This window comes from Cololabis saira, chromosome 1, assembly GCF_033807715.1.
Source record: "Cololabis saira isolate AMF1-May2022 chromosome 1, fColSai1.1, whole genome shotgun sequence".
Lineage (NCBI taxonomy): Eukaryota > Metazoa > Chordata > Actinopteri > Beloniformes > Belonidae > Cololabis > Cololabis saira.
This window is the reverse complement of record NC_084587.1, coordinates 53,996,544-54,021,114: the sequence shown is the minus strand read 5'-3', so window position 1 is coordinate 54,021,114 and position 24,571 is coordinate 53,996,544. Positions and strand designations below refer to the sequence as shown.

Here is a 24,571-nt window from a genome sequence, read left to right as displayed (position 1 = left end):
TGGTATACACGCCAGTCACAATACTACTGTACTTATTGTATTTTTTTTCAGAATCATTTTACATTTTCTCCCGTTCAAATCCAATCATTTGGGTTGCGGTGGGGCTGATTTTTGCAATTTGAAACCTTGTATAATAATTGTAAAAAAAAAAAAAAAAGTTGCTACTTTGCAGATTTCACTTATCACAGGTTCTTTTTGGAACGTAACCCCCGTGAAAAACCAGGGATTACTGTACACATTTATTATGAAGCTGCCTCACTTGAGTCATTGATGGTGAACAATCCTCACTTTTATGGAGCCAAATCAAGGCCAAAAGTTTTGCTAATTTGAAAATAAAATTTGAACCTGAAAATTCTTTTTTACAGTTTACATTTTTTTTTCAGCATCAGATCTTTTTTTCAGTTTCAGAACTTTCAGAACAGTTTCACATCTTTTTTTTCAGTTTGAAATTTGAAATTTCAAACTTTCAATTTCAAACTGAAAAAAAAGATCTGGAACTGAAAAAAAGATCTGATGCTGAAAAAAAAAAATTGAAACTGTAAAAAAGAATTTTCAGGTTCAAATTTTATTTTCAAATTAGCAAAACTTTTGGCCTTGATTTGGCTCCATACACTTTGTGCAGATAAAGGATTGTCTTTGACATGTGGAGCTGGTTCTGGTTCTGGTTGTGGTTCTCACCTGCAAGCTGCCCCGTTTCCCCGGGTTCAGCACCAGCAGCTTCTTCAGCAGGTTCTCACAGTCGGTCGACATGTAGAAGGGAATCCGGTATTTTCCTCGGAGGACGCGCTCCCTCAGTTCCTGCACACACACGCACACACACTCACATAACCAGACTTTGGAACAAGGGTTTGTTTCTTCCTTTTTTTTGGTGTTTGCAGAAGTACTTCATACCTCCAGTTCTTTATTTTGATTGTCCACAATCATTTTGTTTGCCAAGGTTGGTCCAACACTAACGAAATAATCATTAAAATGGTTTGTTATTGTCTTTAAGTGCTCAACCTTTGAGCCACTGATATCCCAAACATAATTTGGAAATTCAGTTTGTGTGGATTTATTTCTAATAATATGATTTATTACTTTCCAAGTTTTTTGCATATTGTTTTTACTAGCGTCTAGCTTTTCAGGGTAGAATCTTTTCTTTTGTTGTCTTATGATTGTCGTCAGTTTATTTTTATATAACTTATATTTATGTTCACTTTCATTGGTTCTTAATTGTAAAAATTGTGTATGAAATAATTTTTTCTTTTGGGAGGCCTTTTGTCATCCAGGATAGTTCTTTATTTGAATCTTTACCTTTTACTGAATGCCTTTTTATAGGACAGTGCTTATCATATGCTGGTTTGGATCCTCCACATAGACAGTCTCCCAATTACTACTTTTGAGTTCTTCCTTTAAAGATTCTAGTCTTCCTGGAGTTCTTAACCGTCCTAACCTAAATAAAGATTCACTATTCTGGGGTGTATTTGAAGATTTTGAACTATGCATGACCATAAAGATAGGAAGGTGGTCACTTATATCATTTATGAGCAACACACATGTTGTTTGGACAATAGCAGATGAAATTATCAATAAGTGTGTCTGTGTCCTTAGTAATCCTACTAGGTTTGTCTATAAGAGGCCAAAGGCCAAGGCTGAACATTGTGTTACAGAAATCAGTTGTTAACTTATGATCTTTCCATTTTAACAGATCAATATTTAAGTCACCACAAACAAAAAACATTTTCTTGTTTCCTACTTTTCTAATAAGGTCAACTACTGTAGTTGTGAATTGTTCAATATAGGGCTGAACGATTAATTGCATTTGCGATAATATCGCAATGTGATAAAACAAGATTTTCTAACCGCAAAGGCTGCGATTTGACCAGTCACGTGATCTGGTCACGTTGCCGGCAGGGGAAAAAAGTCAACAGTGCTGCGTGTCCGCGTGTATCCTAAATCTACCATGGCCTCAGTGTTAGGGCTCGGCCAGGCGGGGCTTTATAAGTATATGGGCTTTATAAATTTATTAAATATATGAGTACGGAGTCGGCGTGGCGAGGAGCTGCGCGCGGCGACGAGCCGGGCGCACACCGGCGGACAGTGAGTCGCGTTGTGAAGCCTGATTTATGGTTCTGCATTTAATCGACGCAGAGCCTACGCTACCATAGGCTACGGCGTAGGTTACGCAGCGACGCGCACCGTACGGTCCGCGTACCCTACGGCGTAGGCTCTGCGTCGATTTAACGCGGAACCATAAATCAGCGTTGAGTTGCTGTGAGCCTGAACCTGCAGCTCGTCAGCTCATCAGGAGTACAGGTTAAACAGCAGGGCTGTCAGTTCATTGCTGGTTCGTTTTGTTAACTCTATAAGCTTAGTTGGTTTGTTAGTTTGCTGGTGGTTTTTTTTCTCTGTGATTTTTAAATAATTTGTGAAGAAGTTTTGAGTTCCCTGTGAGGAAGGTTTTTTTGTTCCCTGTGGGAGTTTTTCTGTGTTTTTCTATTAAACTAAGCCTCGTGTATTTGAAAAATACATGAGAACAGGACCTTGAAAAAATAATCGCATATTAAATCGCAATATTGAGGAAAAAAATCGCAATTAGATTATTTTAAAAAATCGCTTCGGGAGCTGCGTGCTGGCCTGCGGTCCCCACCCCTGGTCATCCCATTGTTGCTTCCACCTGCCTGCTGTGCTGTTGCCGTCCCTGACCCACCAGTCTGGCCCTCGGCAGGAGGGTCCCCCCTTATGAGCCTGGTCCTGCTCAAGGTTTCTTCCCCCCTTATGATCCAGGTCCTGGTCCAGGTTTCTTCCCTCCTAAAGGGGAGTTTTTCCTTGCCACTGTTTGGCTTAAGGTTTTTCTTCCACTAGGGGAGTTTTTACCTGCCATTGTTTATGTAATAATTGCTCGGGGTTTATGTTCATGTTCTGGGTCTCTGGAAAGCGTCTAGAGACAACTTTTGTTGTATTAGACGCTATATAAATAAAATTGAATTGAATTGAATGTAAGGATCAGTCCCCTGGGGTCCCACCTTGAGGTTCTGTCCGTCGAAGGGCAGTGATCCACTGACCAGCGTGTACAGGATCACCCCCAGACTCCACACGTCCACCTCCGGCCCGTCGTACTTCTTCCCCTGCAGGATCACACAGCTACGTAAACCTCAAAGCTCCGGGCTCCAGAGGAAACCAGCAGAGGTTTCAGTGCCGGGAGATCAGTCACCTGGAAGAGCTCCGGGGCAGCGTACGGGGGAGAGCCGCAGAACGTGTCCAGCTTACTGCCCAGAGTGAACTCATTACTGAAGCCGAAGTCTGCAATCTTGATGTTCATGTCTGCATCCAGCAGCAGGTTCTCTGCCTGCAGGAGAGAGACAGAGAGAAACAGAGAATCATACTCCACCTCAGCCGTCTCCATCGTTCTGCTGGCTAAAGCAGAGTACTAACATTAACCAGTTTAAAAACAAATATGAAACAGGATTTTCACAAGGTACAAAGAGGAAGGGGTTTAGCGCCTTTAGGGGCCTGATATATAACACTATTGGGTAGATTTGTTTATATTTATATGCAGAAATGAGCAGCTATGTATATGTTTATGTATGCATGTGTATATACTGTATATGTGTATGTATGCATGTGTATATATATATATATATATATATATATATATATATATATATATATATATATATGTGTATGTGTATACAGGACTGTCTCAGAAAATTAGAATATTGTGATAAAGTCCTTTATTTTCTGTAATTCAAAAATGTCATACATTCTGGATTCATTACAAAAAAATCTAAAAAAATTAGGATATTTTTGGAATCTTAATCTTAAACTGTAAGCCATAATCAGCAATATTAAAATAATAAAAGGCTTGCAATATTTCAGTTGATTTGTAATGAATCCAGAATGTATGACATTTTAGTTTTTTTAAATTGCATTACAGAAAATAAAGAACTTTATCACAATATTCTAATTTTCTGAGACAGTCTTGTATGTATGTGTGTATATATATATATGGGTGTATGTGTATGTGTATGTATATATGTGTGTATGTGTGTGATTATGTATGTGTATATGTGTGTATGTAGATATACCTATAGATATAGAGCAGATGAAGTTAATTTGGAGATAGTTTGGTGTAAATAAGTATATTTATATAAATATTTACATGGGCATGTGTGTATAGATATATAGAAATATTTAACTATGTGTATGTATAGGTAAGTGTGTGAGTATAATTGTAGTATAGTTATTTATTATAAATACCATCCATCCATCCATTATCTATACCCGTTTTATCCTTTTCAGGGTCACGGGGGTCTGCTGGAGCCTATCCCAGCTCAATATATTATTATAAATACGTGTTAATAAATGATTAGTGAATGGGGGTAGGATTCAATAAGTTTACACTTCTTTCTACTCCTTTTTGCACATGTAAATTAAGATATTAAGTGTTAAAGGATGAAATTCTTTGTTGTTTTTTTTGTTTGTTTTGTTTTCTTATCTTCTATTTTAATTGTTGTCTTTTACATGGACAAAATAAAATAAAAAATAAAAAAACTGAACCGCTCAATGACGATTCTCTCACCTGTTGGTCGAGTTAGATCCATGTACCGACTTTGGTTTTGGTCAGAAAGTAAATTTCAGCGGCAAGACATACTGTATAATAAATGACCTTTCTTCTTTCTTCTTATCATTATGTTTGTGAAACACACACATTGCATTTCCACAAACTGAACTAAAAGTAAATGTCAGGTTTGCATTATGATCTTCAGTTTCATACAAGTACAAATATTTGGCCACAAACTGAATAGTTTCTCTCATGTATGATTTAACTTTTTTCTTTTCCAGAAATTTAACAACTAAAATTAAATAAATAAATAAATAAATAAATAAATAAAAGTAAATAAATACATACAATTTTACATCATAAAAAAGATTGATTCATGCTCACCTTATAAGTGTAAGAGGAGATTTATTTTTGTTAAGAAGGTTATTTTGGTAATTCAGGGTTCATTATTTTATAAATATATTCTTTATATTCTGATGTAAATCAGGGACTATAATGACACTAGTCAGTTTATCTGTAGTGATTAGTCTGTTTTAGATTGGGCGGAGTGATACGCCACAGTACGGCACTAGGTGCTGTGTTTATGTTCTAAAATCCTACACTGTTGAGGGACATTAAAGTACACTGGAACTCAGCAGAAGTTGTCCCCGTGTTTATCCTACTCACCACCCCAAAAAGGTTTAATTTAATAAGGTAAGGCTTAACTCTACACCAGCCTTACATCAGTAAAAGTTCAGAGCTCAAAACGGGACCGCAAAACGGGACTAGTTTCTTCTGAGCGGAGGAAAATTTTGGTCCGCGTGTTTATCCTACTCACGACCCCAAAAAGGTTTAATTTAATAAGGTAAGGCTTAACTCGGGTCGAGGCGCGGTCGGATGTGCGTTACTAGTCAACACAATAGATTCATATTAATAACCCAATATTGCGATACACTTTGTCACCTCCACGACACGTATTGTGACGTTTTTTCGTGGCACGATATATTGTTACACCCCTAATAAATTATATACATACATATATATATATATATATATATATATATATATATATATATATATATATATATATATATATATATATATATATATATATATATATACACACAGAGCCTGGGGAGATTTGCGAGGCCCTGTGCGAAATGGTTGGGGAGGCCCTCAACCATCAACCAAACCCGAAATATTTGGGTTTTTCGGGTCGGATCGGGTGTCTATATGCGCAATTTTAACTCTCCAATTAGCAAAATACTGGATACCTTCCCCTGCCTCATCATCATCTCTTGCCTCGACGCGGGGCCCCACGGCTGCTTGAGACCCGGTCGGATCGGTGATTTTTGTAACAAATTTATCAAACAAGCCTTTCAGAGAGGCAGTAAACTCTTCCATTTTCTTTAGTTTTTTTCTTTTTTCATCCCCTGATGGAAATTTCCTGAATCTGTCTCGTTCTCTCGACATTGTGTGACAGTTTGTTCCAACTCCACCCGTCTGGATCAGAGCAGCTTGTGTCTGCGCTTGGTCTGATCAGATGTATTGAACAACAGACACGCGCATCATTGCACATATATTTATTGATATGCACAGACTAGTACACATTTAGGTCTGTAATGGAACGTGACTGTTGATATTTTATAAGGGGGGGAAAAAAAAAAACGAAAAAAAAAAAATTGAAAAAAATTTTTTTTTGAAAAAAAAAAAAAAAAACAGCCCATAGCGCGAGGCCCCCTGGGGCGCGAGGCCCCGTGCGGTCGCACGGTTCGCACACCCCTTGCGGCGGCCCTGTATATATATATATATATATATATATATATATGGTGGAGTCATGAGTGAGGGGAAGCGTGTTATGTGTTTGAGGTCATTTTAAATGTCTTCTCTTTGAAGAAAAGATACTCGAGTGATTCCAGTCTGATGGACTCAGAGCTGGTTGTGACCAGTGGGATGAAGGTGAAACTGCTCGGTGGGTGTTGTGAAGCCTTTGTGCTAAAAGGAGAAACCTGATTCTTTAAGATGGGTGGAGATGAAGACAGAAAGGTGGATTATTTCTCTTGTACCTTGAGGTCCCTGTGGACGATCCTCTTCTGGTGACAGTACTCCACCGCAGACACGATCTGACAGAAACACAGGGGTCAGAAAGCAGAAGGGTTCACACAGACGCAGCAGGCAGCCGTCAGCCGTCAGGTGCAGCTAAGATCTGGAGACTTCCTCTTAGGGAGGAGAATCAGAACCGGCTCTCGTTCAGAACCGGTTCCCAGGGTTTCAATTCCAAGGAATTTTTTGCAAATTTTGCAAACGATTGCCTTTTGGATTCAAGTGGGCACGAATGACGTCATCAGGCACGGCTGTCAATAGTAATAGTCAGTACTCGAGTTGTAAAAACAATTCAGGGGGGACGGTGGATTTGATCATATGGGGACAGATAATTTGTGCTGATTACAAATAATATAATATATTACAAATAATAGCAGTGACCAAAACACCTGCAGAAATACTGCAGGAATGACATAGCAGCAGTTAAATGCAGCCTTCTGTAAGGTTTGCAGATTTGCAAAATGCACAGTTTGATTGGATTTGACTTGATTGGATTTGTCACTAACTGACTATGACACTGACACTATTTCTATTAGAAAAATATTGGACATTCTCATGGAACTGCCACAGCATCATTAATGTTGAATTTTGTTTATTTCTAAAGAAGAATATTAAATGTATTATCATTAAAATGTTATATTAGTGATGCTAATCAAACTTATATTGTCTTTTTTTTTCCAAATGAGAATTGTTAAGGGAATCGATTAAGAACCGAATCATTAAGGTCAATTAAGGCTAGAGAAATTTGGAATAGTTGTAATAACAACCTAAAAATGTGTAATTCTATCTTCACGTTTAAGGAAATGTTTAAAGAAAATACTGTAAATAAATATAAAACACTATAAATATAAAGTATACTATCAAAAACATTCTACAATGTGAAACGTCAATTTTATATTTTGTCTTACTTATTTTTGTCTTTTTATGTATTGTTTGTTTCCACGGAGTAATGCTAATGTCTCATTATTAAGCAGATCATAAGAAAAAAAGGGTCGGCACTATAAGCTTCGGCTTCAGCCTACACCTTTTCGGCAAAGGAAATGGTTTTTTTTTACCTTTTCATTTTGTTTTGTAAAAAGGTGTACAAGCCGAAATAAAGATTCATAACATTAAGCAGAATCATTAAATGGGATTGGAATGGTAAAAATCTCATCAAGTCCCATCCCTACTTCCTCTATCTCAGTGTTATGTTAAAGTCTGTCCTTAAGGCGGCGGCAGAGGAACGACTCCGGAGGGAAGAGCATCTTTACAGGTTATTTAAGCATCAAGAAGGAGGTCATGTGACCAACGGAGCGAACAGAATGTGTGCTCGCATTACAGGACGGGACTCTGTGACTCTGCGACGGTCTAAAGACACCGGGAGCTACTGGCCCGTCCTGTCCTTGCTAGAGGGATCTGTTTAAACTGGGCCTGTGGGCTCACAGTCAGCAGGAAATACCTCACGCAGCAGGAGGATCTGTTGATTACATCTCAGTAGTGTAAACAGCTCAGTAAAGTATCCATGAACCATTTCATTAGCTGTTTAGCTCATGGAGCCGACCGTCCTGTGGGGATGGTTGTGGTCGGGTCTGTGGTTCCTCTGATAGTTCCTGACTCATATGCATCAGAAGTCGGAGCACCTTTAACCCTGCAGGTTTCCTGCAACAGGACTTGTTACTGAGAACATGCATTACGTGTGGGGGACTACGTCACTTTGACTGGAGATTAGGAATGGGAGATATTTTACCGTTCATGATATACCGTCAAAAAAATTCCCCACGGTAAGAATTTGTCATCTCGCGGTAAAAAGGATAAATTCCCGTTGATGACGTTTTTGTGTAAAACTGATTTATGGAAGGAAGGAAGGAAGGAAGGAAGGAAGGAAGGAAGGAAGGAAGGAAGGAAGGAAGGAAGGAAGGAAGGAAGGAAGGAAGATATGATCCTGAAAGAAAGAAAGAAAGATATGATCCTGAAAGAAAGAAAGAAAGATATGATCCTGAAAGAAAGAAAGAAAGATATGATCCTGAAAGAAAGAAAGATATGATCCTGAAAGAAAGAAAGAAAGAAAGAAAGAAAGAAAGAAAGAAAGAAAGAAAGAAAGAAAGAAAGAAAGAAAGAAAGAAAGAAAGAAAGAAAGAAAGAAAGAAAGAAAGAAAGAAAGAAAGAAAGAAAGAAAGAAAGAAAGAAAGAAAGAAAGAAAGAAAGAAAGAAAGAAAGAAAGAAAGATTCCCGTTGATTACTTTTTTGTATTGGTATTTTTTTTATCGTTATCAGGATAAATGCCAGAAATTATTGTGATAATTTCCGCCCATCCCTACTGGAGATGCTGGGAGCTCCAGTATATTCATTCATGCAGATTTGCAGGATACTGTGACATCACAGAGCCACATCAGAGTACTTTTATCCAGCCAATCCATTTCCATCCCCACCCCGTGTCCCATGATGCAGCACCGGCTGCAGGTCAGGAGAGGAAGCTGCATGACACATCGGAACAGACTCCTGAGTCGGGGTGGAGTGGAGTGGCTCCGTCCATCCACCAAAACAGGAAATGGTAGAATATACTTCCTTTCACCAGCAGTAAAAGCGTAGTGCCCTATAAATAATGTTCTATTGCACCACTACAGTCAGAGCTGGTTCCCCTCATATTCACCAACAGTCTCCCTGTCAGCTCTGGTTGTTCATTAGCTCTGACCACGTTTGTTTTAGTTCTCCCAGGTGGATAAGTTTAGCTTTTATGCTTCAGTCATATAATAAGTCTATAGTTATAATTAAACCTTTAAGTAACTTTGTTCAAACTCAACACACGGCAGATATTAACACTGTTCCCTGATTCTGTCAGAACTGCACAGATCTGTGTAGAAACATCCCATTACATCCCCAGACTCAAACCAAACTGCAATTAAAAAAAACAACAAACATTCACAGTATATTTGGTCACAATCTGACACAGAGACAAAACTTTCACTTAGATGACTTTTTAACTAAACAAACCAAAGAAAAGAAAAGGAAACATCAGCGTGTGAACACTAGCTAATATTTGATGGTGAGAGTCCTGGGAATTAAACTCCTCTACAGCTCATTTTACTAACATTTATGAAAACAATAATCTATTTTTATGCTCCAAAATGTTAGTATCAGAGTATGACAGAACTAAAAACTCACTGGACTTGCTGCACAGAATAACCTACTGCCGTTTACAGCCTTGTAGTACAAAGGTTTATTTCCTCTGCTGAAGAGGCTTTTTCATCCTGCTTCTTGGGTTGTAATGTTGAAAAGTCTTATGTTAAGAAACGGTTTGTCTGATTTTACAGTGAAAAAGAATCCTTACAGGATTATGGGATCTCACCTGGCGGAACTTGGCCCGGGCCTCCTTCTCCTTCATGCGTCCGTGAGCCACCAGGTAGTCGAAGACTTCCCCTGAGACACGGACAAACAGATGAGGACAAGACACGTGCAGCTGGAAAACTAACCCTGCAGAAGGTTAAACCCCAGGCCCACATGTCCATGTCACCCCCACAGTGCTGGTCGGGGGGGATTTTAAAGGACAAATGCTGCACACTCAGGTTACTGAGTACAAAGATGTGCTGCATGACTTTGTGAATGAGTGACACTCTGTAAGAAGCATTTTGTACCCACATAAGGATGAAAGGTGCCATGCAGGTGTGGGACATTTATCATTTATGAAGCTAAGGGCCAATCCCAATACACCCCCTACTTTCTTTCACTAGCCCTCCCTCACTACCACTAGCCCTAAAAAAGAAGCCACAGATTTTAGGGCACTTGAAATCTTCCCAGGGCCCTGTCCCAATACTCCCACTACTCCTACTTTTCAGCACCACCCCTAAATGTTGCTTGCTACGTCACTGCGTGGTTTACGTTCGGGTACGTAAGCGACTGCGTAGTTACGTTTGCACATACGTCACACCATATCAGGAAGCCCAGAGCTAAAAGCTGTTGTAATTTCCGCTGTAGCGCTGTTAATATGCCACTTTATTTAGTTTTAATATTTTTTCAGGCGTAAAAGTAACCTGTGCCGTCGTCCCGGGGAGAAACCTGCAGCTCTGTGGAGAATTACCGCTGGCTGAAATGAATCGTTTAGGAAAATAAATGTTGGTTTAATAGACGAAATCTAACAGTTGTAGCTACGCCTGTTAAGAAATTTGCTCTGAAAATTTCAGATGAGAACAGCCTGCCGGCTCGGGAGCTGATTTATGGTTCCGCGTTAAATCGCCACAGAGCCTACACCGTACGGCGTACGGCGCGCGTTGCCGCGTAACCTACGCCGTAGGCTCTGCGTTGGTGTAGCGCAGAACCATAAATCAGCCTTTATTCTGGCGAGGTTTGAAAAAGACTTGGCAACAACGGGCAAACGAGTGATTATGTACATTCACTGAGTGAATAATATGAAAGTAAAATATATATTTCTCGCTAGAAATGTAATCAAAACGCATTTTAATGCAGAAACTAACTCAAAATATTGATTTTATTCACTAAAAAATAAGAAATGTCCGCCATGTTTTTTTTTCCGAATCAGTCCGCAAATGACGACGAAAAGCATTCTGGGAAATTTTTCTGGCCCTAGATCAAACTAGTGAGCATCTGAAATCCCTCGATCCGTAGGGACAGATTCATAACCACTACACTCATTTTCTCCACTCCCCCTAGGTGAAAAGAGGAATTGGGACACCACTACCCTCACGGGAACGCGCAAAATGTAGGGGTAGGGCGGAAAAGTAGGACTAGGGGGGGATTGGGAAGGGCCTTAATCTCTTACCTCCGCTGGCGTACTCCATCACCAGGTACAGAGTCTTCTCCGTTTCTATCACCTCGTACAGCTTTACTGGGAGAAAAGCAGCAGATATTACCATCGGCCTCCGGTACCACTGTGCTAAACCTTGGTGTTATAATCAATCAGGATGTTCTATTTAAACATCATATTAACCAACCTATAAAACAGTGCTTTTCCATCTCCGTCATATCACAAAGATTAGAAACATCCTCTCCCAGAGTGATGCAGAAAAACTAGTTCATGCGTTTGTATCTTCTAGACTAGATTACTGTAATGTGTTGTTAGCAGGATGTCCAAGTAAATGTCTGAATTTTTAAGATGATCTGAGGAACGAGAGCAGAGGAAGAGGAGGGTACTCACCGATGTTTGGGTGGTTTAGTATCTTCATCACACTGACTTCCCGGAACAGCTGAGGAGACAAAATGGGACCAAACTGAATCTTAAAACATGTTTCATGACAGTTTAGTAAAATTGAGAAAAGTGTTAAGACTTTTTATCTTTTAAGCTCGTAGTTTATCTCAGCTTCCAGTCGGGCTCACGTTACAACAGAACTAAACCGGACCCAGTTTGAAGCATCTGACGCAGAAATGGATGGATGTTGATGTTGGTCCGTACGGAAGAGGATCAGGGCCAGGCAGGAGGAAAATAACAATAATATTTTAGAGGAGGAAGATGTTTTTATTATTATGCACTTCGAGAAAAAAGTCGAAATGTCGAGAATACTGTTGAAGTACAATTTCGAGAAAAAAGTTGAAATGTTGAGAAAAAAGGTGAAATTTTGACTTTATTCACGAAATTTCAACTTTATTCTTGAAATTGTATTGCAACATTAATCTCGACATTTTTCTCGAAGTGCACAATAAAAAAATCTTCCCCTCTCAAATATTTCTTCTCCTGTATGGCCCTAATACTCTTCCGTAGGTCTGCCAACTTTTCAATTTCATGAGGATAAAGACTTTCATTACATACATTATTACTTGTCATGTTTAGGTTTTTGTGAACGTTTCCATGCAGGTTCTGAGAGAAGACTGAACTTGCTCATGACCAGATGGATGAAACATTTAAGAGAAGCATCAAAAAGTCAAATGTGGAAGCAGAGTTACTTGGACCAGCGTTCAGAGTGGAGGCCGTACCTTCTGCAGGCTGGTGGGGTTCAGCTGGGTTTTATCAATGATCTTGATGGCGACCTGCAGATGGAAACAGCAGCGTTACCTTATGGTCACATTTACCGTGCTTCATACCACGTGTACTGGTACAAGCATGTTCCAGTCCTGAACAGCAGCTTAGACTCCGTTAATGACACGGAGCAGCAGCTTTTATCAGAGCAACTAATAATTGAACATGCGTGACCTATGGAGCTTGGGAGGAGACCCGTAACTAAACTAACTAAACTAACTAAACCAGGAACCTTGTTGCTGAGGCAGCAGAGCTGACAGCTGCACCAATGCAGCTCAATTCAGTTTTAAGAGAAGATTTAAAAGCAGTTGTGGACTGGGTAATTGGCTATCATCAAAACATCAGTAATAATCCTCAATTAAATCTGAAAATCAAAGAGGTTTGTAGCAATCAAGTTCAAGAGACCAAACTGCTGGGAGTTTTCATAGAAGACAAACGCATATATAAAGACAAACTATGGTAAAAGAACGGTGATGTAGAGAGCTGTGTCTGCATGGAACCAACTTCCCAAACACTTTAAGCAAACTATTAACATAAAAGAATTCACATAGTTAGTAAAGAAACATTTCTTGAATAGATACATATAAAACTTATTTAATTACAAGTACATGTAGGACTGTCTCAGAAAGTTTGAATATTGTGATAAAGTTCTTTATTTTCTGTAATGCAATTAAAAAAACAAAAATGTCATACATTCTGGATTCATTACAAATCAACTGAAATATTGCAAGCCTTTTATTATTTTAATATTGCTGATTATGGCTTAAAGTTTAAGATTAAAATTCCCAGAATATTCTATTTTTTTGAGATAGGATATTTGAGTTTTCTTAAGCTGTAAGCCATGATCAGCAATATTAAAATAATAAAAGGCTTGCAATATTTCAGTTGATTTGTAATGAATCCAGAATGTATGACATTTTTTTTTCGTAATTGCATTACAGAAAATAAAGAACTTTATCGAGTATTCTAATTTTCTGAGACAGTCCTGTATATATACGTATATAAACAAATGAATATTTACTAAAAATGTTTTTTGGTGCAAACTATATTAACTATACATTGTTTGAATTTGTTGACGTTATAAAATGTATGAATATGTATTGTTTTTATTTATATCTAAATGTTAAATGGAATTACTTTTTATTTTTTCTTTATTTTCTGTTTTTCCTTTCTTTTCTTCTAGGTTTGCTTTTCATTTTTGTTGTAATGTTCTGTGTATTATGTGTCGGACCCCAGGCAGTTTAGCTGTAGCTAATGGGGATCCAAATAAAACTATAAACTATAAACCACCGTCTTCTCTGTCACACTAGCGGTAGCTTTGGCGTTCTTCTGCATGTACATGAGCGGGGGTGTTAAAACTAAACAAATTAATGAGTTAATATTGTTCATCAGGTTGTTCTGGCTACAGTAGATAAAGAATAACATACTATCAGAATCAGGTCTGGTGGGTTTACTGGGAAACTGAAAAAGGACTAACAAACAAATCTTCCACATCATTTTTCTCTGTTGTCACGGCTTCATTTCTGGATTTTTCCATATTCCTCTTCCATTTTTAATTGCAATATTTTAGTTTACTAATTAATCTCCTTTTCATATATTTACCTTCACAAACCAGTTAATACCAGCTACTTTTAACCTGTTTATAGCTTTACATGTATAGTTATTTTAGAGTAGTTTAGTGAATCTTTTTCAGATTCTTTAATCATTTTTAAGAAGAAACTGTTAAATAACTGCCTTCTCTTTTCACTACATTCAATAACAGTTTGACAGCAACAGATTTATTCACTTTTTACGGGGATTTTTAGTTTGTTTTACTTGAGCGTGGCACTTTTGGGGCGATCTTGTAAAACAAGTGGGAGATGGCATGAAGTAGAACACAGTGAGAAAACACGTCTAGACCAACAATCCATGACTTTAGTGCAAATCCAGAGTTTTATAGATGCTCTGACTCCAGAAAGCTTCACACTTCAGACTTCAGCTGAGAGAGTTGGGAGCAAAATCTATCAGCTGCTTATCAGCGCGTTCTCAGTGGTAACGCTGCTCTCTCCTGTTGTCTTCCTCTTGACCTTCTTTTTCTTCTTCTCCTTTCTCTTCATATGCTTCCTCCCTTTCTTTCTCCCTCCTTCCTTTCCTCCTCCCCCTTCCTCTTTCTCCCAGCCCCTCCCTCTTCTCTTCTCTTCCCTCCTCTCGGCCCGACCGGCCTGCCGTCCCCAGAGAGAAGCGCAGCAGCTGATTGGACGCTTCTGCGTCTCCTCTCAGAAGATGGATCTTAAAATAAGTGCAGAGCCGGCGAGCGTGACATACGCTCTCCGTCTGATCGCCCGGCCAACCGGCTCCGAGCTGCTGACGTCTGCAGCGTGAATAATTCAACCTGCAGCCGCGGCCTCCGCCTGGTGACGTCACAGCTTCAGCCCACTCTACCCTCCCAACACGGACGGGAAACATCGCCATGGAAGTTCAAGTGAAACACTGCTGCTGCCGTCGGATTTAAGTTCACACACTTTCAGAATGTTGAACTGACAGACACGCCTAAATTTGTCCCTTCAAAAGATAAAATGAAATAAATCAGTGCTCTCACAGCCTTGGAGGGGTTTTTTATACGTTCACAATCACAAGTGCTTCTGAAAAGTTGGACCTCTTTCTAAACACATCAGTAAATCCAGTACTTAGTACAAGTGTTCAACACAGGAGACGACATTTCTTTAGAGGATCTGAGTCTGTAGCACCAACTCACTGCATCTACGGAAGAGTCTTAGGGCCAGGCAGGAGAAATAATATTTAAGAGGGGAAGATGTTTTTTTATTGTGCACTTAGAGAAAAAAGTCGAAATGTCGAGAAAAAAGTTGAAATACAATTTGGTGAATAAAGTTGAAATGTCTCCTCTGGCCCATCAAATCCAGTTAGGAGAGACTGACAGCTCTGCAGCAGCAGCCGTAACTAACTAACTAACTAACTAACTAACTAACTAACTAACTAACTAACTAACTTACATCCTTGGAGTGGAACGTTAAGGGGACGTTTCTGAAGTTATGCAACGGCATATGTTTGATATGTGTTACAAATCAATATCGTAAAGTCAATTCTTGTATTCTGAACCTTGGTGTTCAACTTTATTCACGAAATTTTGACTTCTTTCTCGACATTTTTCTCAAAATTGTACCCCAACATTAATCTCGACATTTCGACTTTTTTCCTTGAAGTGCACAATGAAAAAAAAATCTTCCTCCTCCAAAATATTATGTTTATTTTTCTCCCTAATACTCTTCCCTACAAAACATAAAACATGCTGACAAGAGGAGAGGCCCGGCAAGTGCGTAGGCCTCTTTAACAGTTATTTAATGCAGCACAGAGCTCAGCGGCTCCCCCTACAGCCGTGGAGGTTAACGTCGCTCTCTCTTCCCTCGTTACTGGCCTGAGTCTCCTGCCAGGTCTGCCCTGACGTCCACTGTGGCTCGGTGACCGAGCTTCACGGTTGTTGGTGTGACATCGTCCCCAACAGCCGGACACAGCCGTCACCAGAGACTATAGAAATACATCCACTGCAGTTACACAGTTACACAGGGAAAGGCAGATAGAGGGAAGTTAAATTACTGCATGGCCTTTATGCTCCCTGAAATACAAGCTAATGTGTGACAGAACTTTCACTTTAAAAATGTCCAAAACAGTCCAATCAATGACGATCCAATACACTTTAATACCCAACTATAGAATGATATCACCATTATAACCATTTAATAACTCATTTCTACAATGTTTGCTATCATTTTTCACAAATTCACTACAAAGTTTAACAACTGAAAGTGGTTCATTGATGATTTTCTAATGTTTGTTGAGCATCTGTGTGAAATCCACTACACAAACTCTAATTTCTCAGAGATTAGCAACTGCGTCAGGATGACGGCGGTTGTCATGGAAACCTCTTCCAGACCTATCTATCAAGGAAGCAAGTGGACGGCCGTCAGAGCGCTCCCGGTTTGTACACTGCAAAAACTCAAAATCTTACCAAGAATATTTGACTTATTTCTAGTTAAAATGTCTCATTTTTAGTAAAAAAAAAATCTCATTACACTTAAAACAAAAGTCATTACCAGAAAAATAACTTGTTATTTGACAATTTTCACCTGTTTCAAGTAAATTTTCACTTGAAATAAGTAGAAAAATCTGCCAGTGGGACAAGATTTATCTTCTCATTACAAGCAAAAAAATCTTGTTCCACTGGCAGATTTTTCTACTTATTTCAAGTGAAAATCTACTTGAAACAGGTGAAAATTGTTGTTTTTTTTTCCAGTGATGAGTCTTGTTTTAAGTGTAATGAGATTTTTTTTGACTAAAAATGAGACATTTTAACTAGAAATAAGACAAATATTCTTGTTAAGATTTGGGGTTTTTGCAGTGTAAAAGGCATTCTGAAAGGAAGCTCGGCTAACAGTTAACGGAACAAGACACTGTTCAGAAGAGACTTTTAACCTTCTTAAACACACCAGCAGTTCCAGAAAACACTTGTCCACTTGCCTCATTGACAGGCCTTTTATTAATTAGCTCACTTTTGCACTAGAAGGTAATGACAAAGATGTGATGCATAAAATAATGGTTGTGGCATAGTTTAGTGTTAGTTTACAGAGGCTGCTGTGATGCTCCATTTAACTGATGCAAAAGTGCAAAAACTCACTAAATACCAGAAACTCGCGTTATTAGGATTTTAATTGTTTTAATGGTGAGAATCTGCTCCTCATGGACCTGATGGCGCGTGAGAACTTCAGTCTGATTCTCCAGACACACACGATCCCACACAAAGCTGCTGCTATTTATGGGCTACATTAGCCCACATTAACTAAATGTGATTCTAAAAATTGTAATCAGCATGAAATTCAATTCATCACATTAATGAAAATCTAATTACAAATTTATACGAGTTACACTCAAGACTGCAGACGCACATGCATGGCTGCAATTTTCATGAGTGGCTACAGAAACGTGTACACGGGGGGCGGGGGCTGCAGGGGTTCCTTCACGTGCATGTGCATGTGTTGACATGCACGTTTCACATCAGCTTGTGACGGTTCCTCCAATATTATATGTGGTTTAGGATTTCTTTTCTGGTGTTTCTTAAGCTTTTCTCACTTCTCCTGTTTGTTCTCTTGCGTTTTTTTGTCTCCTGTTTTGCCTCTGGCTGTTTTAGCTTGACATTTTCCCTAAGTGCAACTGTTGTACAAGCCTTTTTTGTCTTGTTTCTCTTGTTCAGATTGTCTGCAGAGCTGGTCAGAATTATAGGCACCCCTGCTTTTAGGCCCCGTTTACACGTAGCCGGGTATTTACAAAAACGGAGGCGTTTTCATGCGTTTTGGCCGTCCGTTTACACGGAAACGGAGGTCAAAGTCACCAAAAACGATCATTTCTGAAAACTCCGGCCAAAGTGGAGATTTTCAAAAACTCCGTTTTCCCGTTTGCGTCTAAACGGAGGAAAACGGAGATTTAAGCTTCAGAACGTCACATTATGCACCAGAAACTCACCAGCGTCATGTGTGCGACCTGTGTTTACAATTAGTTTGGCCACCGTCAATATTTTCTTGTATTTTACCTGTTTAATATTCTAAAGTCACACTTAAAAGTAACTCCCCCCCCCCCGTCCAGCCTCCTGCTCATTCAAGCCTGTGAGCGCGTCAGCCAGCAGCATGAAGCCTGAATTATGGTTCCGCGTTAAATCGACGGCGTAGGGTACGCGGCGACGCGCAAGGTACATGCGCGTCGCCGCGTACCCTACGCCGTAGGCTCTGCGTTAATGTAACGCGGAACCATAAATCAGCCCTTAACTGGAAGTTACACACGTGTCATTTGTTGATGTTTTTCCAGGATTCTGATTGGCTTGCATGACGTTAAGAGCGTTTTCATGCGGGTCCGTGTAAACGAGGATTTTTTTGAAAACGTAGAGGGGAAAATATCCGTTTTTGTAAATACCCGGCTACGTGTAAACGTGGCCTTAAAATATAGAATGAATGCAAATGAACCAGCATACACTAATGCAGTGGTTGTCAAACAATGCAACATTTTAGCATTAAAATAATATCAGATTACTTTCTGCATTACTTTATACGAAGATGTTTTTTTTTTATATATAAATTCATAAATCTCGGAAAACCGGATGGATATAAAGGGGTAGGATTAAATAAGTTTAATTTCATTCTAGCCCATTCAGACATGTTAATCAGGCTTCGTGTGTTATGTGTATTGTTATGCGTGTTGTATAACGGTATAGATGTATAGATAATAGTGTACACATTGGATATGTTTTATAGATTTATTCATTTTGTGTACATTCAGTTAAAATATATTCATTTATTTATATACATTTATTTACAAGGAATTCTATATGTTCAAAATGTGTGTATATGTATATCTATTTGATTATAGATGCATAGATTCATACTAGTGTTAACGTTGTTATACAATGGTTTTGACATGTCTGAAATGAATCAATAAATGATTCGTTCAGTTATTGATTCAACTTATTAATCAACCTTTATATAATAAATAATCTGACACTAACAGAAGAAAGAAAAACACTTTTTTTTAAATATAAATAGTACACACTTCTATACTTAATAAAATATTTAATATTTAAAATAAATTATAAACACCACTGGCACACAACGCACAATTATTTCCATTCATGCACCTTGTAAATGATCTTACTAATATTTTCTTTATTGTAAATGAGTTCATAAGTGTTTATTATTCTGCTGCAGCATTAATGCAGCCAATGCTTTTATTTTGAAATGCTTAAAACAAGGTGTCTAACCCTGAATTCACACCAAAAGCTTCACGCGCATCATAAGCAGCCGGGTGACATTCATTTTCAGTGATGGCTTGCTACAAAGGATGTCTGGCGCGTCGGCAGCAGCGAGTGGCGCGATGCCAGCGATCAGAGCCGCAATTTGAAGTTGAGAGAATCTCAACTTTATGCAAATGAGCAGCTGCAATGCCAAAGCAGCATCCAATCACAGACCGGGATTCCCAAGGCGAGAAGCGTTGCCCAAGGCGGGAGAAGGAGAATACGAGGATGGAAGAAAAACTGATAATCCCCGTCCCTGGTTACCCAGAGTTATACCATGTGTCCTTATTCATATACAGACATTAAGAAGTTGGATGCATGGAAGAAGGTGCTTATCCAGTAAGTAACAGGCTCATATAAAATAAAAAATAAGTGTAGATCCATGCAGCTCGTTATACGTACAATTCCAATAAATCGCCTGGTAATTATGCTTGACACAGAGTCTTCTATGCAGACAGGGAGGTGTTGGTTTTCCTGTGTGTTGTGTTTAGTTGATGACTGCAGATCCCCCACATGCACCCGGACCACCCCAGTCACTCCCACAGGCTGTAGTGTGTAATTAATTCGGTGCAGAACATTAGATCAAAAACGATTTAATATATCGCAAATCGACAACGACAAACCCAAACCCAAACCCAAAATAGCAGAATAGTCGAATTTTAGTGGAAATTTGAGGGCATCCGTTGACCAAGAATTTCTTTGGTTGGTTGCAGCCCTAGCTAGGTGTAACGGTTGGGATTCCGGCTGTCAGAGATGTGCTACTGCATGTGGGCAGATTACTCATGCTTAGTCAGACATGTAAGGGCAAGGTTTTACTTGATTCAGAGTTATTTGTTATACAAGGTCACATAGTTACTAGTGATGCACCGAAATGAAAATTTGTGGCCGAAACCGAAAATAATAATAAACACTTGGCCGAATACCGAACAATACCGAACATGGTTCTTCGCAGTTTTTCATTTATTTTGCCTATTTTTTCACCATTGCATAAATCAAATAAATTTGATTTAGGCATGCTTTTCAAAGAAAAAAATCTTTTACAAAATTACAAGGTAGAAAATATTTATTGAACATAAAAAACTGAACATTTTTTAATTTCCCAGCATTATGTTGTTTTGGTTCCACCTCCTGGTGAATGTTAGGTAAAATTCTTATGTGGTTACTTTTTGGTTGGCCAACGATTTATGTTTGTGGTGCAACCGGTACGGGAGCGTCCAGTCTATTTCCTTATATTACAACGCCGTTATTAATTGTTCGTTTTTTTCCCCACTTATTCCACCGAACACCGAAAGTGTTTTTTTGCCATTTTCGGCCGAACAATTTTGGTTACCGAACAATCGGTGCATCACTAATAGTTACAATGATATAGGTCATTTAATTTCAGTTCACACACCGTCATGCTAAACACGGCATTTCTGAGAAATTACCAAATAACATTCTAATTTTTGTGAGGGGGGATATATATAGTTTTTCGGCACTACCTTGTTCTCTATAGCTGATACAACATGAATTACTCCTATGTGGGATCAATAAACTTCTTATTTTTGCCATCTGAGAAAATTAAATACATTATATTTGGTGCCTAACTGTTTCCCAAGTATATTAGTGCGTGTGTGAATGAATAAATGAGACATAAAAACGTACATTTCTTTGTAGAAAGGTGCTTTATGAAAATAAGTCCATTTACTTGTATTAGTTTACAGCGCAGTCTTGAACATCCAATATGGCGGATCGTTGACGTATCGCAGCAGCTGCATGGGGCGGATATGGATATATGTCTATGTTCCAAGGGCCTGTTTGGTTTTGTTATTATCTTTAGTATTTCACATCTCCTCAGCGGCAGGTTGTCAGTGGTTTTCTCCAGTCCTGTTTCCTCTAGCCTCTCGTGCGCGACCCGTTTCTGCTGCAGTGTCATCCGGTGTCTGTGCTCTGTCGGCTTCGGACCGTAGATTGTCTTTGTGATTGGGTTTGGATAACAGACGTGTTTTCAAATCTCTGGTGTATGCCCTGTTTCAGTTCCAGACGCAGCCCCTGCTCGCGCCTCCTGGATAAACCTCTGGGCTCTCCCGGGGTAGGGGACACTGGACTGTTTCTGTAGACGTGGACTGGTACTGTTCCGGGTTCTGCCTCAGCTCACCTCACCTGGACATCAGGCTTATTAGGACTACTGTACCCTGGTCTTCTGGGGGTTCAGTCTGCTAAAACATTAGCTCATCCTCAGATGGATAGCTTCTCCATGTGGCTCTCAGACGCAGTGAGAATGAGAGGTAGAGGTAGATCCCCCCCCCCCTCTTTAGGGAGGTCTTCACATACCACTGTCAATACAAATTCTCCTTTGAATCGCAAATTGTTGTGATTCAAAGTAGGTCGGACCCCAGCTGCCCCAGTTTTGGCTCGGGGCCCCAAGCATTTGCCTGGTATGCTGTTTGGCAGACGGCCCCCTGATTCTGCTAGCAGTCTCCACACTTTGGGAACCCCTGCACTAGCTTAGCCTGCTGCAGGGAAATGGAAATGATCACGGCCCTGTCGTTGACAACTTTATCAAGTGGTGTGAAGACTCACACTTAGGCCAAAAGACCAAAGACATGGCAATTGAATTCAGGAAGAATGCCAAAATAACCTGAACCTGTTAGGATTAAGGGACAAGTCATTGAACAAGTGCAGTCCTATCAATATCTGGGGACAATCATTGACTCTACCCTAAACTTTAAAGAGAACTGCAGAGCTGTGAGCAGGAAGGGACACCAGCGGCTGTTCTGGCTGAGGACGTTGTCCCGTTTCCACACAGATAGGACCATGATGACACTTTATCATGCTTTTATTGAATCTGTTTTAGCTTTTTCACTAGCATCATGGTTGGGAAACCTGCCCCTAAAAGAAAGGAGCTAGTCAACCAGATCATTAACTGGTCGGCTGGTTGGGGAAACACAGCTGGGCCTGGAGTCGCTGTACACTAAACAGTTGCAGCTCCAGCTCCATCCCAACGATGCCTCCATCCCTTAGAGAGTGAGTTCCAGCTACTGCCATCAGGACAGATTCATAGTCCCCAGAACCAGGACCACACGCTACAGGAACAGCTCTGTCCCTGCTGCTGTCTCTCTGTTAAACAAATCCTAACACATTGTATTTATTGCTGAGGTCTATCCTGCTTTTAACTTATTTAAGTCTATTTATTAGTAAACCTGACCTTGGTTCTACCTGTATTTATTGTCTACTTTTATCCTGTTCAGTGAGCATTGTGATACCTGCCATGTCTGTCCTGTGCCGTCGTAAACATGTTCTCTGGATTTGTCCTTCTCTGTCAAATTAATGTCTGTAAAGATTCTACTGCAAAACAAATCTACCTACAGGTACTAATAAAGTCAACTTGAACTTGAACTAATGAAATGTTCAAAGTTATAAAGACATTTTCTTTACGATGACAAATGCAGCTGACTGTGCTGTTAACGTCCCGCACTAATATCTGGCTGAGAAACACGGACTACGGTGAACTCCCTCTATGATCCTTGTAACCATCTCTAAGGTGCCAGGTTGCTGTTCTAGGTCTGCTGAGCCGTTCCGTACCCCGTTAGGTAGGGTCCAACATTTCACACTAATATGCCTTCGTAATCTTACTTCATGAGTTTCATCCTATCAAGACCCTCCTGTATGGGCTCAAATTAAAGTCATAAATATTTTGTATCTGTAAATAAACTTTGTACTTGTAGAAATATTTTGTGCGTGTGTAAAACATTTTTGTAGCTGTGGAATTAATTCGTCTGTGTGCAACATTGGATATAGAAAGCTACAAATTTTTTTTACAACTACAAATTATGGCGAAAATAAGTCCATTTACTTGTATTAGTTTACAGCGCAGTCTTGAACATCCAATATGGCGGCGACGTCAGTAGGCGATGCAATGTGCTGATTGGCTCTCTAGAAACGCTTTGAAACCCGTGCCAAAGATCGCTGATTGGCTCTTATTATTGGCACGTCAAAACAGTGCCATAATTCGCCATAATTCGTAGTTGTAAAAAAAGTTTGTAGCTTTTGTAAAAAAAGTTTGTAGCTTTCTAATGTTGCACACAGACAAATTAATTCCACAGCTACAAAAATGTTTTACACATGCACAAAATATTTCTACAAGTACAAATATTTTGTGCACACGCACAAAATATTTCTACAAGTACAAAGTTTATTTACAGATGCAAAATATTTACGGCTTTAATTTGAGCCCATACGCCTGCTGCAGGGATCCCCTGCCCCGCGGCATGATGGAGCACCAACACATGTGGAGATGGACCCAAGGTCTTTCTGTCTTTCTGCTGGCAACACAGTGTGTCAGCATCATGTTTGCAACATTTTGAGGTACCAACTGAGTACTTTAGACGAAGAAACAGATACATTTCTAATTATACATACATTTGTAAAATCATGGGATTGGTCAGCTGGTCTCTCAACGCAATTGACCAAATGTTCTGGACAAGAAGACGGGAGCCCTCTTGCTGATGGGACGTTTGCTGCTGGATACACGAAGGACGGACTCCTGGGAGAAGTGGAGGGTTGTGTGTGTCCTCACTGTCGGCCGAGGATGTTGAAGAGGCCTTCATAATTGGATTTCTGCTTTTTGGAGCGGGCATATCGACAAACTCGGAAAATGTCAACAGCTATCCTGACCATTTCAGAGCTGCCATACGTGACTGAAGGAATTAGATGTGTGACCAGCACTCAGACTCAGACAGTGGGGGAGTAAAATCGCAAACTGGACCTGATTCTTAGAATCGGAGCTAGCTGCGTTTTTTTAACTCATTGGCAGGATGGAAAAGACCTTGGAGAAGTTGGAAATTCAGCTTGGCGGAAAGTGCCCACAAATTGGTCTGTTTGGAGTCGCCATGGCGATGAACTAGAGAGACTTTAAGGCAGATGGAGTCGGCCTGACCCAAATACAATTGTTGATATTTCTAACGTGGACTAGGCGGGCTGGCCTAGCTGGCCTAGGTTTTCTCGTTGGACGGGCTGTATTTGGAATGACATTTCATTGTAAATGACGAATAAAGGAATCTCAGACTCAACTCCCAAGTTACAACAAGTATGAAGGAGTATGTCACACTCATGGATCGACACCCGCAGCAATGCCAGACAATCTGGCATCATGACGTGTAATAAAGCTTACTCATGTAGAAAAGTGATGTTA

The 24,571-nt window shown here is 39.7% G+C and overlaps 1 protein-coding gene across 1 annotated transcript in view; it reads right to left on the bottom strand.

Moving 5' to 3' along the window:
* The window catches only part of mark1 (MAP/microtubule affinity-regulating kinase 1), a 63,294-nt gene that overhangs the window by 17,040 nt on the left and 21,683 nt on the right, over positions 1-24,571 (bottom strand). Inside the window, exons 3-10 of the mRNA XM_061726117.1 lie at positions 12,527-12,580; positions 11,754-11,802; positions 11,379-11,444; positions 9,951-10,021; positions 6,589-6,645; positions 3,194-3,328; positions 3,006-3,107; positions 679-798 (exon numbers count right to left, since the gene is read on the bottom strand). Of these exons, the coding sequence (XP_061582101.1) occupies positions 679-798; positions 3,006-3,107; positions 3,194-3,328; positions 6,589-6,645; positions 9,951-10,021; positions 11,379-11,444; positions 11,754-11,802; positions 12,527-12,580 (654 nt within the window). The remainder of the gene's footprint in view (positions 1-678; positions 799-3,005; positions 3,108-3,193; positions 3,329-6,588; positions 6,646-9,950; positions 10,022-11,378; positions 11,445-11,753; positions 11,803-12,526; positions 12,581-24,571) is intronic.